General features: G+C 38.1%; 1 protein-coding gene across 5 annotated transcripts in view; it reads right to left on the bottom strand.

Moving 5' to 3' along the window:
- The window catches only part of LOC121876830 (epidermal retinol dehydrogenase 2-like), a 67,878-nt gene that overhangs the window by 3,974 nt on the left and 48,362 nt on the right, over nucleotides 1–15,542 (bottom strand). The window contains exons 1-7 of one of the 5 annotated variants that reach the window (XR_006090826.1): nucleotides 6,869–6,985; nucleotides 4,804–4,959; nucleotides 3,977–4,066; nucleotides 3,672–3,779; nucleotides 2,566–2,697; nucleotides 1,217–1,346; nucleotides 214–331 (exon numbers count right to left, since the gene is read on the bottom strand). Coding sequence is in view for 4 of the 5 variants with exons in the window: in XM_042382273.1 (XP_042238207.1) it covers nucleotides 214–331; nucleotides 1,217–1,346; nucleotides 2,566–2,697; nucleotides 3,672–3,779; nucleotides 3,977–4,066; nucleotides 4,804–4,959; nucleotides 6,869–6,886 (752 nt within the window). In the remaining variant the exon portion in view is untranslated. Of the gene's footprint in view, nucleotides 1–213; nucleotides 332–1,216; nucleotides 1,347–2,565; nucleotides 2,698–3,671; nucleotides 3,780–3,976; nucleotides 4,067–4,803; nucleotides 4,960–6,868; nucleotides 6,986–9,870; nucleotides 9,959–10,249; nucleotides 10,273–15,542 lie in introns of those variants that run through there. The other 4 variants (XM_042382277.1, XM_042382275.1, XM_042382273.1 and 1 more) reach the window with 4 other exon arrangements.

Genomic DNA, 15,542 nt, shown 5'->3' with positions numbered 1-15,542 from the left:
ACATGGCAAGCACAGAAAGTCCACTCAGCTGGGGGGATTTTAGGGGGGAACTGTAAGACGACCCCCCAATTTTTTTTGGAAATCTGACCAATATCCTGGGCATTTTGAGGTCATTTTGAAGCCATGTGCACTTGATATTAGGAGATATTCTGAGGCCAATAGTAATTATTTTTTTTATACAAAAATGCCTGCTTAACACATTTGTTCTCTTACCTAATTCGAGGTTTCTTAGTAAGACCAGTGTCAATAATGAATGGATGAACACAAGTAAATTTGATATTTGGGTTCCTGCCACCATAACGCAGCTCTTCAGTCATGCCATCCATCAAACCTGGGAAAAATATGCTCCTTGATATGTGAAATGTTGATGAGAATAATTAAATTCATATTTTGGGGTTAATTAAAAATATATTAGTACCATACAAGTAGAGATTTAGGTGTAACATATAGGTACTGTATTGTATTCCTATACTGTAGCAGTATTAGTGAAGCCTGAGCAATATCACAAAGTTTATTCACAAATGTCAGTACAGTACAGTACTAGAACATGATTAATTACATGTACAGTAAATGAAAAGCTAAAGTAATTTCCAAGTGGTGACAATACTATAAAAATGGCACCTTAAAATATTCAGAAAATCAATAATGAAATACTGTACATTAAATTCTACCATATCTAGTTCGCAATCCACGGGGACATAACACATCCCTGTCTAACACCCTCATTTATTTCAAATGTTTCACTTTCTTTACCATTTACTCTTACTGTTGCCCTGCTGTTCTCATAGACTGCCTTTACTGCATTTAATAGCCTTCTTCCCACCCCATACACTTGTAATGCCTCCCACAATGCTTTTCTGTTCACCCTATCATATGCCCTTCCCAAATCTACTACAGGTATAAATCATTAATACCATCTGTAAGTAATAAACCCCCCAAATATTATTAAAACAAAAAATAAAGGCACATATTACAAAAATATACTATGTTTTTTTTGTTCAGTTTAAACAATTGATTTAAATTGGCCAACCATGGTCCATCACCTCACCTTTCCTTCCCTTCTATTATCTTACTCTTCTCTCCCACCATCCACCTCTGATTTAGACTTATAAAATAATCACACTGATAATTACACTACTGTCCCTAGTGCCAACAATAAAGATTTCTTATCACTTCTAAGTCAATAACCAGAAGAAGTATCAATTTGCAATCTCACCCTTGACAGCATACTTTGATGAACAATATGGTACAATGTTAGAGGTTGCCATGAGGCCAGCAATGGACGACACAGCAACAACATGACCACGGCCAGCTGCAAGAAATGAAGGCAACCATTCTTGCAAAGTCTGCAAAAGGAAACAGTATTACTATATGTTTCACTCATTTTATATGAACATTTAAAGAAACAGAAAAAAGTACACCAGTTATTTTCTTCCATATTTGGAAGCTTTAAGTACCCATCACCCTACATTGATGATGTCCTTCACTTCCTTGTAACAGACTTGAGTATGAACTACCATATTTCTTTTATAAATTCATTATGCTTCACTAATTAATACTTCCATATACCTGTACTGTATATACAGCACAATCACTCCGCCCAACATTGTTATTGTATTTTTTTGTCATTTCTTTTAAAATATGACATAACCTAATACCTTTATACAGTGATATTCCTGTTAGCTGGAACAATTGGTGCAGAGCATTTCCGGGAATGAGAGATTTCCGGGTAACAAGACGAGTCTCCCAAAGCCGGAAAAAAATCCCTCATCCCGGAATTTTCAGGGCAACGGAAAATTTTCTCTGAATTTGCAGAAAGTGCACCTGATTTTCATCTCTCAAACCCGGAAAAAAAACTTCCCCATCCCCGGAATTTTCTGGGTATTTGGGAACGATTTTCCGAGAGAATTTCAATTCCGGCTATTGGATAGTTCTGGGTTTGAGGGATTCCGGCTAACAGAGATATTACTGTATGTGTTTATAGATTTTTTTAGCTGAGTAATATGAAAATTAACATAAGGTGATGAAGCCAGGAGAGTAGCTTACATAGACCTACAAGGTATTTTGTTATCAATAGTGAACTTGTTACCATATATGAAGTATCTGTTCCACCTGATGACACTTCTTTTATTCAGCAAGTGAGGCTTTTTAAAATTCAGAAGACTTTGGCCACAGTCTACCAATATACCAAACCAGGCATGGCAACAATATGTGAAGACCTGGCATCACCACACAGTGAAACTGATCCACATAGGATATCCTATCATTCTGTAACATTAAAATAATTCTAACCCTTATACTGCTACATTTTGTCTAGGAATGGCCATATAATTGAAATAAATTTAGTTCTTAGGAAAATTCTATAAAAAAAAGAAAGGTTGTAAAACTTGTACTTTAAACATTGGGATAACACAAAGATTAGCCCCAGTTTATTTCATTCTAAGATTAAACACCTTAATGCTAACCTAATCTACTCTAACCTAACCCCCAGGTAGTGTTAGGGCATTTAATCTGAAAGTGAAACAAGCTGGGGGCTAATCTTCATGTAATCTCTTTTATCCTTACCCAGAAGTGAGCAAAAAGGTTCACGTTGAAGATGTTCTTTATGTCCCCTGAGGTGTGCTTGATGAAGGGTTTACAGGGCATGATGGCAGCATTATTCACTAGGATGGTCACCTCCCCAGCCTCCTGACGGATCTGAAATTTCAATTCACGAACTAAACTTGCCAGTTTCACGGCACTTGACTGAAGTATTACTAATTCACTAATGGATTTATAGGGGTGTATATGTACACCCCTACCATTTGAGAGTAACTTTTTTTTTAAACTATTTTCCATGATTTTTCACTTCTCTGTGATTTGCCGTTTACTGTACAATACATCTACCAGAATCACAGTCAGTTTGTACCCAACACTTATCTATTACTTCTCATGTTTGGCATTCAGTTACAACCAAGTATTCAGGTCAATATGATTCATCCTCTTCTGAGATTCATTCACTACAGCTAAAGTGGAAAATCTTATGCCAAAATGTGTCCACAACCAACCCAACACACACTACTGTAAGAGGACATGTTCTAATTTTTTAAGAGCAGTCTGTGGAAATGTTTGTATTCAGTTTAAGTTTACTGCACAGCTCCCAGGCAGATCTTCTCAACACTACATAAGAAATAAAGGAATACTTCTCTTGCAAACATATTTTATAGGAAATTTTACCCCAGAAACTAAGTTAGTTAGGTAACCATGTTTCCAAAAAGCAAGTCATACTGATTACTAATATTTTTAATATTCTTAAATAATTTGATATAAGGCAAAGAGCTGCATTATGTACTTATTATATACTTTGCAACAGCAAGAAATACTGTAAAAGGGAATCCCTCCATCACTTTGCACATTGATTTAAGAAACTGGAAAAGTTAATTGAATATTTCTATTTATATGAAACACGTGTCAATCATGAACCATTCACTAGATACATATACCGTAAACACCATATTTCAAGCATATACTTTGATGACAAATAAAAAGCAATCAACTCTTTCCTGTATTAACACTGGACCCAAAAGGGGAAACAGCCCTCACTGGACCTCTAGTGAGACCTGGAAATAACAATTGACTGAGTTCTCCGGTATAAATGTAAAATGAAACTGGACAAAAACACACACACACACCTTCCTAGACACCTCCTGAACCTCCTCCTGACTGCTGACGTCACATTTATAACCCCAGGCATTTCCACCCTCCCGCTTGATGTCTGTTACTGTCTTCGTGTTGTTTGCCTGAGGTAACACATAAAGAAGATGAATAAAATGAACAGAGATAAGAAATGTTAACTTATATGTACAAATAACTAATGTCACAATATACACTTTATCATAGATATATTATTCAAGGGTTGGCTCAAGTAAAGTGAACAGCATAAAGGAATAACATATGAACAAGGCAGTACTGTAGAGTAAGAGATAAACACTCAGACCTCGTTAATGTCCAGGCACACAACTTTGGCTCCCATCCGGGCAAACTGAAGTCCCAGCTCTCGTCCAATGCCATGACCCGCTCCAGTCACCTACAAGATGAGATATATAAATGAAGGAAAAATATATTAATGTTATTAAATTATTTCTTCACTTGCTATAATTGATGTTAATAATAATAAGTTATACAGTAATATTAATAAAACATAGCAGTTAATAACAAAAATATTAATGAAAAAAAACCAACAATTAATAAAAAAAAAATATATATCTAATTTATATTAAAGACATGAAACTTAAGTTATGAAATGTGGTAAGGAGAATAACACTGGATCATACCAATGTTGGGAAGTGTGAAGCAACAGAGAGAGAGAGTACACACAATGGATAAAACATATACTGTACGTATATTTGGAATTGATTAAGACAAATTACAACAGAAAAAAGACAGACTATAAGCTGGGATGTGTAAGAGAGAGATGCTTACGATTCTCTCTAAATTAAAGATGACTTGAACTATATCTAGAGTGACAGAAATATTAATAATGCCTCTCTGGGGACAAGGATCATTACAGGATGTACAGTAGAGGACAGTATTAGGTTACCTGGATCACCTGAATATTAGATACCCTAGCTTATTACACCGGATGATTAAGCACCTTAATGCTGACTTAACATAACCTACTCCCCCAGGTAGCATTAGTGTGTTTAATCATCGGGTGAAATAAACTAGGAGGGCCGATCTTCACATGATTCGGTTACAAAACAAAAATAATTACATTTCTTTTTCATTTCAAAGCAGAAGGAAAATTTCAAGTGCTTTACTCACCAAAATAATTTCTCCGGTGACAGACTTCATTGGAGGAGGAAACAGAAGATACCACATGGATTTAGCCGTCAGAAATGCTGCTATAACCACCAGATGCACGAAGTCGCACATCAGCAGTACGTACTGGTACACTATCATTATTATTCCAATCATTTTCTGAAGAGAAAATAAGCAATGAAAAATTTATATTCACTTAAGTATAAAAGACTTTGTTTAACCTAACTTTACCAACTGTAGTCTTCCATTGTAAAACTAAAGTACCTACAGTACCTACTATAGTACAGTACAGTACATTGTTTGAATACTTGTATAATCAAACCACAATATTTTAAAACTATTTTTCATTACAGTATTAAAAACTGTTGTATCCACCTGAAAAGTAAAAACACATGTAGGCTTACTTACAGCAACTGCATAATACAGTACAGTACTGTAATCAAAACATGAACACTGACATGTTTGCCGATGCCCATCTTTTCAACTACTACACAAGTTTAAGCTACAGTACGTATTGTCTAAATCATTATAGTGCATCATCTTATGCCCCCAGTGTTATTACCTTATTCATCACCATTCAAAATAAAGAATTTGTATGTCACTATGTTAACAAAATGATGATATCAGCTGTTGTATATATGGACCACCAACTTTGTGGCTCTACCCTTGTCAAATTCCCCAGTGTCCAAAACTGGACATTCAGACCAATGTAAAAAAAAATAAAAATGCTGAATAATTTAACACTACCAAAAAATATCCAAATTAGAATAAAGTGCAAATTTTGTGTATTGTCTAGTGTAAACCCCTTAATCTGGATAAAACTGTATCTTATCTGGTAAATCTTTGCACCTTTCTAAAAGATATATATAAAAATTAAAATATATACATACAAGTGTAATAAATTGTACAGGTGAACATCACACATTCACAAGAGCTGCACTTTATATCAGAGGAGGTGGTGGTTATGTGCCTAGCACTTTGGGATTGCCTGAATATTCAACCCCAGCTCACTTCACTTATACATTAACCACCACAATCCTAACCTGACATACTCCAATTTAATCTAATCTAACCCCATCCAGGTAGTGTTAAGGTAATTAATATCCAGGTGAAATATGCTAGGCGGATGATTCTTCGGGTGAATTATGCTGGGGGTGAATCTTCAGGTGAAATAAGCTGGAGGGATTGAATCTTCAGGTGATCTATACCGGTACTTTGTTTACTGATGCTGCACATACACCCTGCTCAAGAGACTGTTCTGTGGTCTTTGTGTGATGCAGACCATCCATCTTCACCAAGGTAGGTAGAGTAGCAGTAGTGCATGAGTGGGTAAGTAAAAAGTACAAGCACTGTTGATAAGCTAAAATACAGTCTCTCTTCGACTTACGACGGGGTTCCGTCCCGACGACCAGGTCAGCAAGTCGAATTGGTCGTGACATAGAAATTCTAAAATGGGTGTCTCTTTTTCTTCTCAGCACCACGAGAACTCTCACTTTTATGCTTGCCAGCCACTTTAAAGGGAATTACAAACGAAAATTTTCTCAGTACACAGCGCGATCACTAACGCCGGGACTCGAAAATACGTAATGTGAAAAATATTTTATACGACCATGACCGTCATATGTCCGGGTTGTCGTAAGTCGAGGAGTGACTGTAGTAAGAGTCTACAACACAGAATTAGATACCAATGACCCTCCTCAAGACAAGAGCCTCCCTCCATACAACTCAGTCCCCGGGGCTGTGAACATCTTAACTCGTAAAAGTTTCATGTTTTTGCAAGTTATTATTATGTTTTATTATGTAACATTAATGTACCTGTATGTGTCTTCAATGTTTAATAGAGCACAGATGTCACAATGTACAGTCTCTTCACTTGTGCAATTACAGAGACTCATCAGGTTGTGTCAGGGTTTGTGCGAGGAATTTAGAATAAGTAGTTAACATATTATGAAATGAAATTAAAACAATATTAAATGCCCTAATGAATAGGACTGTACATTGTATGTGTATGTGTGGACATTAATCAGTAACTAAAAATAAATTTACATTTTAAGTTTTAAATACTTACATCAAAATCCAAAAACATGTTCAAACACACTAATGACACCTGTCTGTGTGCTGCTGTCTGGGATGTGTTGCTACAATTAACAAGAGAGGTCACCTCACTTATATCACCAACATACTAGACTCGACCCCAATGATAAGGATGACCACTAAAGGTTGCTATCTACTTGTATTATTCTTTAACTATGGGCACCATACTGATAGTACTGGGAATATAATCTTATCTCTGATCACACACCAATACCTTTGTACTTTACCCTTTAGACATTTTATCATCCAGAACTACAAATAATTTTTTTAATTTCTATCTCATTAAAATACACATGTAAAGATTTATTACACACACAGTAGTGTACAGTATAAAGATTTATCCACAATCATCATGTTAAATACTAAGCAACACTCAATATACAATGTATTTTAGGAACTAGCATTGTGACCATCATTTTCTTATAATATACTGCACTGGTAACAAAAATTTAATTGAAAATCTTACAATTACAATTCTCCGTCAGTGTATTGAGTAGTAAAGGACATAATACTGTACTGTACTGTGTGGTACCGCACAACATGGACACAACTAACCCAATGGTTCTCGAGTGTTTGTTTATACTGTAACTGTCACATTTGTTGCTGGAATACATGTGTGGTAATGGATCCATTGTCAAAATTTTGAAGAATTATTTTAAATATCCAAAAGACATGGCAAGTGAGCCATGGTCTAAGCCTCTGGCACACAGGTGACTTAAAAGTCCACCACTAAATTACTACTGTACAGTATATTTAAACTTTAGTATGTATGGATTGAAGGAATTTCAGTAATCTGTGTACTGTATGTACTACTGGATATACAGTATACTGTATATATATTTTTAGATTATTAAAGCACTGGTGGTACAGAGCCCAAGGTGTACTTGTTGCTTCTTAAATAAATAAAAAAATGCTAATTTCTTGCTCCACTGCCAGATCTATATTCTATAAATCAAGTGTTTTTGTGAAATGCCCTTATAAAATAAACCATCATTAACATGAAGTACTCTGAACTTGGTTCATGTAAACTTTAATGAACAGTTTAATGTCAGTCTAATGGCTGCATAGTGTATAGAAACAGTCAACACCTTAACACAGTTCTCTTTTATGCTCTCTTGTATTAAATATTTCAGGATAACTCTTTATAACTACTGTACAACCAAAGGCACCCAACGAAAAAATCTCTGTAGAAGAAAACTTATTTCTTACCTAAAAATTAAAGCAAACTGGGTGGAGGAATGGGACTCTCTTATTTAGGTTTTTGTCCCAAAATTTTCTTGTAAATATCGAACTGCCACTGTCTCCTGCCTTATGTTGTGCATGACAAATGACAAACACAATGTGACCGGTCCAACGAATTACCCAAAAGTACCCAAAAGTATATTAAATCAGGGTAAAATCTTAACGAATATATGTTTTACATCAATAAAACCTGATTAATAATGTTTTCATTGAAATGTAGTCAAAATAATGAAATAATAAACAACGAAAAACGCTAAATTCCAAAGAGTCACCTATCCAAAATGGAGATATAATTACCAATGTTTCTGTTACTTTGGGGTATTTAACATAGCCGTAGGATTTACTTTTCGTTAGGTTAGGTTAGCGATGTGCATCACGATGGATCTGAGTTATCTCCCTTGTTCACGAACTCTTTGGAATTTAGCGTTCGCCAATACTGAAAGTTTTTCGCTGTTTATTATTTCATATTACAAATTATTTTTACAAAATTACACAAAAAATATTATGAGACATGTTTTGTGTATGTATAACAGATATTCATTAAGATTTTACCCTGATTTAATATACTTTTGGGTAATTCATTGGACCCCAATGTGACCTATCAAACTTTCCCCATATAAAGTGTCTGTATGTCAACTGCCCACACAAACACATAGGTTAGGTAGTCAGGTTTCGTTGGTTCGTGTGTATCACCAAACTATGTAACATAACCAGGAATATTACATCTCCCACCTACCTATTATTATCAAGAATAATCATGGTCTTTTGGAGGATATTATTATTATACTTAATTTAAGACACACAAATTTAACATCATCTATGAACACTGCACTACACTTAGGACTCTTTAAGTAGTAAGGAATGCCTGATGGGCCTTGAAAATATCAATAGCATCAAAATTGGGGTCCGACTAATTACCCAAATGTAGCCAAATGTAGTCGCAATGAAGTCAAATAATGGTCCTAGATGAATAAATCGGACTGCCTATCACTTCTCGACTAGTATTTGGTGTCACAAAGTCACAAAAAATTGGTAAACTTACTTTAATCTGAGTTAATAGAACGAGTGCATGTACCTAACCTAACCTAACCTCGACTACTACAGTATTTGGTGTCATGAAGTCACAAAAAATTGGTAAACTTAATTTAATCTGAGTTAATAGATCAAATGCCTGTACCTAACCTAACCTAACCTAACCTAAAATAACCTAACCTAACCTAAAATAACCTAACCTAACCTAAAATAACCTAACCTAACCTAACACAACTCAGATTAAATTAAGTTTACCAATTTTTTTTTACTTTATGACACCAAATAATAATCGAGAAGTGATTCACAGCCCGAATTACGCTTGTACGACCATCATTTGACTTCATTGCGGCTACATTTGGGTAATTCCTCGCTCCCTCGGTACATGCACGCGATCTATTAACTCAGATTAAAGTAAGTTTTCCAATTTTTTGTGACTTTCTGACACCAAATACTAGTAGAGAAGTGATTGGCAGTCCGATTTATTCATCTAGGACCATTATTTGACTTCATTCCGGCTACATTTGGGTACATTTGGGTAATTAGTCGGAGCCACATTCGTATGATGGGCCCAGAACACACCTCCAATGTCAGTGTTCACCTTTACCAGGCGTAACTGTATGGTGGATCAGTAGTCACTATAATAAACTAAATTATTATAAAGCAACACAAATCATTCTCTCACTTGATCGAATGTATACCTACCAGTTTAACAGCATTAATAGTGATAAAATAGATAGAACACCTCAGCCCACAGCTTCACCTCGTCAGCTGATTCAACATCCTCCCCCACAAAAAAAAATAAAGTTAGCCTCAACGCTTATACAGTGTATTAATTTTTTCTTCAGATTATACAGATAAATTAAATTAAACTATAACAATTATTAAATGTCAGGCTATTAATACAAAATAAAATAATAATAATAAGCTTCATAGCAGATTAACCAATTGATACACAACCTACAAAAAAGCGTTTTTCAGTCTACACAAGGGAGAACTATAATAATAATAATAATAATAATAATAATAATAATAATAATAATAATAATAAAAATGGGCCAAGATTCACTAACGGACAACTAACATCGTAAGTGCGCCTTAAGAGTTCATAAACTCCTGCGGTGGTGATTCACTGAAGATATACGAAGTCCACAACTCGACTGACCTTCCTTCGTAATTATGGTGACTCTGGAGGTCTCGTAATCTACTGCAAGACGGAAATAAAGCCGTTTTCTCTACTATGCAACCCATACCAAAACACACAGCTGCTAGACGTACTTCACGCATCATTAGAGAAGATGGAATTAATGACAGGGTAATAAGAGAGGACAATGGTTAACCTCTGACCAAAGCAATCCAAAAAACACACACACACAGAGTGTACAGTATGTACAGTATATATATATATATATATATATATATATATATATATATATATATATATATATATATATATATATATATATATATATATATATATATATGAGCAGTGGTAAAAATGCATAACAGCTCTAAAAAAGCACTTGTGAGTACTGGTACAGTCTCACCCAAAGTTCGTTAATTTTCCCATCCAGCTATTGCTGCACTGTCTGCTTCAGATGTTTGAAACTGTCTCAGTACCAACCAGAACATGAAACCGATACGAATGGATCTAAAGGTTCGAAGCAACAGAATCAAGTTCATACATCTGAAGCAGGAATGCACCAATAGCTGGCTGGGAGAGTTAACGAACTTTGGGTGAGACTGTACCAGTACTCTCAAGTGCTTTTTTAGATCTAACTTTTTTGGAGTACGAGTTGTGAATTGATGCAATAACCTGCCACAGACTGTTGTGAGAGCAGGGAGTGACAGTTAAGATCAGACCTGACCAACACTCAGACACTAGCGCAGGTTCAGGAACTTAGTAGAGCCAGCCAGGGTCGAAAAAGGCAGGGCAAACAAAGCAGTTGCCCAGGAACCCCCCCCCCAGCGTAACAAATATAAACAAAGTAGACGAAAAAATAAACTAGTTAAAGTTAAGTCGTACGGGTGACCTTTTGAAAAATTATATAAGTACCCGGAGCCTAAAAATGACCCCTTGCCCTGTACCCTAAAATGACCCCTTGCCTGGACCCTTAAAATGACCCCTTGCCTAGACCCCTAAATGACCCCTGCCTAGACCCCTAAAGCAGCCCCTTGCCTAGACCCCTAAAATGACCCCTTGCCCTGAACCCCTAAAGCCAACCCCTTACCCTGGAACCCTAAAAACCAAGCCCTTGCCCTGGAACCCCTAAACCAACCCTGGACCCCTAAAATGACCCCTTGCCCTGTACCCCTAAAAATGACCCCTTGCACTGAACCCCTAAATGACCCCTTGCCCTGGACCCCTAAAATGACCCCTTGCCCTGGACCCCTAAAATGACCCCTTGCCCTGGACCCCTTTTGTCTTAATTTTACCCCAGCAGCCAATGCATGCACAGTACCTGCCCAACCAGCGACGAAAAGGATAAAGTTAAGTAAATTAAACCGGACTGCTCTCTCCACTACCACGTACTATATAATGCTTACTGTATACTCCAGCTTCTTGATCAATAACACACTTTTATCTCATATAATTCCTAATTGTTGATGGACTTGTGTAATTATTAGCTTCATTGTGCAAGAAAGACCTTATTTGTTGAAGAGAAGTAATAACATTATAATATCGGCCAGTTAATTATGTTTGATTTTAACAGGAACGAACCACTGAACACTACAATAATAATAATAATAATAATAATAATAATAATAATAATAATAATAATAATAATAATAATAATAAATGTGATCTCTGAACAATAACAATCCTCATCATTATATCTTTATCACACATGAACAACTACCATGATGGTGTAAATGACTAACTTTAAGACCTACACTACACACACACACACACCTGTGATCATTGTGTGTCTTAATGTAGGTTGTACTGGGAACACGAACATTTGCTAAGTCTACCAACTCATTCTTCTTGTTTGTCTGCCTGCATGTCTGCCTGTCTGTTTCTATGTGTGCCTGCATTTCTGTCTGTATGTGTCTGTCTACCTTTATTTCTGTCTGTCTGTTAATGGAACCTCACTCTGTTGTCGATAATTGTCAATCAATCTCACTATGTTTGGTAAGATAGTCACCATAAGTTTACTTCACTTATACAACAACATGGCACTAAAAATTGTAGTTCAAATTCTACTCTTATGTATAGACGCCAGAACTTATTTAACTCACTAAGCTAAGGTACAGACAAAACAGCATCGATTTTTGTATAGATGCCAGAACTTCTCTAAATTACTAAGCTAAGGTACAGACAAAACAGAATCGATTTATGTATAGACGCTATGACTTATCTAACTCATTAAGCTAAGGTACAAAACAAAACAGCAACGATCTATCACTATGAGACTCGATGCTATAAATCACCTCCTATATAACAGGAAGAAGTTGCTGAATAAATCTTTAAACTTGTGGGGGCCTATCCTCAAACAGCAGCTAGTTTATTGTGCACCCCAGTGAGTGTGTGTGTGTTTTGTGTGTGTGTGTGTGTGCGTGTGTGTGTGGTCTTGTGTTATGTTACTCATAACATTAACATGACAATAATGTTTTTCTTATAATTATCAGTGGTGTGGTAGAGTACCGACTGGGCAGTGGTGTGGTGTGGGAGGGCAATGGAGTGGTGTGGTAGGGCAGAAGTGTGGTGTAATAGAGCAGTGGTGTGGCATGACAGTGGTGTGGTAGGGCAATGGTGTGGTAGCGTGGTAGGGCAGTAGTGTGGTAGTGTAGTAAAAAAAATAGTGTGGTAGGGCAGTGGGGTGGTAGGGTGGTAGTGTGGTAGGGAGTTAGTGTGGTAGGGTGTTAGTGTGGTAGGGTGGTAGGGTGGTAGTGTGGTAGGGTGGTAGTGTGGTAGGGTGGTAGGGTGTTAGTGTTAAGTGTGTTAGTGTGAAATGAGAGATTGTGGTAGTGTGGTAGGGTGGTAGGGCTGATAGGGCAGTAGATTGGTAGTGTGGTAGGGCAGTGGGGTGGTAGTGTGTGACAGGGTAGTGGTGTAAAAGTGGTAGTGTGGTGGGGTGTTAGGGTGTGGTAGTGTGGTAGGAGTGTGGGGCAGTAAAGTGGTAGGGTGGTAGTGTAAAGGGTGAGTAGTGTGTGGTAGGGCAGTAAAATTAGCAATTAATGGTAGGGCAGTAAATTGGTAGTGTGGTAGGGCAGTAAAATTGGTAGTGTGTGGTAGGGTGGTAGAACTGATAAATTGTGGTAATTAATAGTATTAGGGCCGTAAAGTGGTAGTGTGGTAGAGATTGGTAGTGTAAAAGGGTGGTAGGGTGGTAGTGTAAAAGGGTGGTAGTGTGGTAGGGCAGTAAAGTGTTAGTGTGGTAGGGTGGTAGTGTGGTAGGGTGGTAGGGCAGTAAATTGGTAGGGTGGCAGGGCTAGTAAAGTGGTAGTGTGGTAGGGCTAGTAAAGTGGTAGTGTGGTAGGGCAGTAAAGTGGTAGTGTGGTAGGGCAGTAAAGTGGAAGTGTGGTAGGGCAGTAAAGTGGTAGGGTGGTAGGGCAGTAAAGTGGTAGTGTGGTAGGGTGGCAGGGCAGGAAAGTGGTAATGTGGTAGGGTGGCGCCTGGTGGTGACACAGTATTGACCACTGCAGAGGTGCAGGGTTCGTAACTCCGCCCACTCGCCCGTAAGTCCCACCCTCCGCCCATCTAGCCACACCCACTGCCCTACACGCCTCCACCCACGACCACGCCCACCCCCATGGCTCCTATTACAAGCCCTTAAGGTTCGCGGGGCCGTCTGCCAGGACTGAATATGGCCGTGATTGAAGTGTGGTAGGTGTGGCGTTGTGGTAGGTGTGGCGTTGGGGTAGGTGTGGTAGTGTGGTAATGTAGTGTTGTGGCAGGTGTGGTAGGCATGGTGTTATGGTAGGTGTGGTGTTATGGTAGCTGTCGACACCTGCATCGATTGTTGTCATGTCTGGTGTTCTGAGATTGAATGTCTGGTTGCGATATGTGGTGATGGTGATGGTGGTGGTGGTGGTGAACAGATAGGGATGGTGATGGTGGCCCTTTGTTGATAGTGATGATGATGGTGAATTAAAATCTGGGTATCCGGGTGTAGAAGCTGCCACCAACACCCCTGAAGGGCTACCCCCCACCCCCCAATATTCTTTCCTGTATCCGTGTAGAAGCCACACCAACACTCTTACACATAGTACAAATATTTAACACTTAAGGGATATTCCAGAAGACTGAACAAAAACAACACACACACACACACACAAACACACACACACACACACACACACACACTATCGGCTACCCACTGCCCTCTGGAAAATTACGATCTACTTTCAATCGATTTACACCCAGTCAGTCGCCGGTCAGAAGAAGTAGCTGAGTGCAGAAGACTCCAAGTTCCTATACACCCTGGACCACCTGGCTGTGAAGCGCGTACTAAGGAGAGTAGAGAGAGAGAACCGCAGACCGCTTCGTAATAACATCTCCCACGATAACGAGAGATGGCAGATGCTGTTGACACCGGCTCGCCTGCCTCTCTCTCTTTCTATTGTCTTCTCATCTTTTCTCCCCACCAAACTATTACTTCACCTCTATCCTCTCTCTAAACATCTTACACAGTTTACTAAAGGTTCTTAATAAACATCTTACACAGTCTATTAACATTCTTATAAATATTTTAAAACATCTCTTCATAGTTTCAGATACAGTCAAAGGTAAATAACAGAGAGAGAGAGAGGGAGAGGTTCCTGGAGGGCCTCTCCTCAACACAACCAGGAAATAACCGCCTCTCACCACTAAAGACTCCGTTTTACTGTTATTTTAATACACTAAACGAGATATTTTCTTCCCGAGTTAGGAAATTCACAAAACTACGAGATATGGAGATACTACTACTACTACTACTACTACTACAACTACTACTACTACTAAACACACATATCACAAAGACCACCAAACCACCACTACCTACCTGACGAGGGCGTTGGTACCGGTGGCCCTGCAGTTAGGCCGGACACCTACATCCCCCGTCTTTAATTCGGAACGCCCACCCACCTCCAAACTCCTCTTTACCCACCCACAACCCACCACCCCCCCCCCCTGAGACAGCGCGACAGAGAAACAGAGAGATTGATGTAATATTTAAAAAAACAGCATCGGTGGGTGGTGTCGAGTGGGAGACGAACTGTGGTGGGATGGATCAAGGTATTGTTTGAGGCGATACCTGAGGACAAGGGGTTCGAGTTCCACTATAAGATATCATGATTACTCTGGTAAATATTGGTGTTATTCCTCACTACACTGCTAAGTTAACGTTAACTGTTGCGTTGGTTGGTTTGTGTGGGGAAGCTGGGTTATA

Source organism: Homarus americanus, unplaced genomic scaffold, assembly GCF_018991925.1.
Source record: "Homarus americanus isolate GMGI-L3 unplaced genomic scaffold, GMGI_Hamer_2.0 scaffold50281, whole genome shotgun sequence".
NCBI classification, from domain to species: Eukaryota; Metazoa; Arthropoda; class Malacostraca; order Decapoda; family Nephropidae; genus Homarus; species Homarus americanus.
This window is presented reverse-complemented; position numbering and strand designations above follow the sequence as displayed.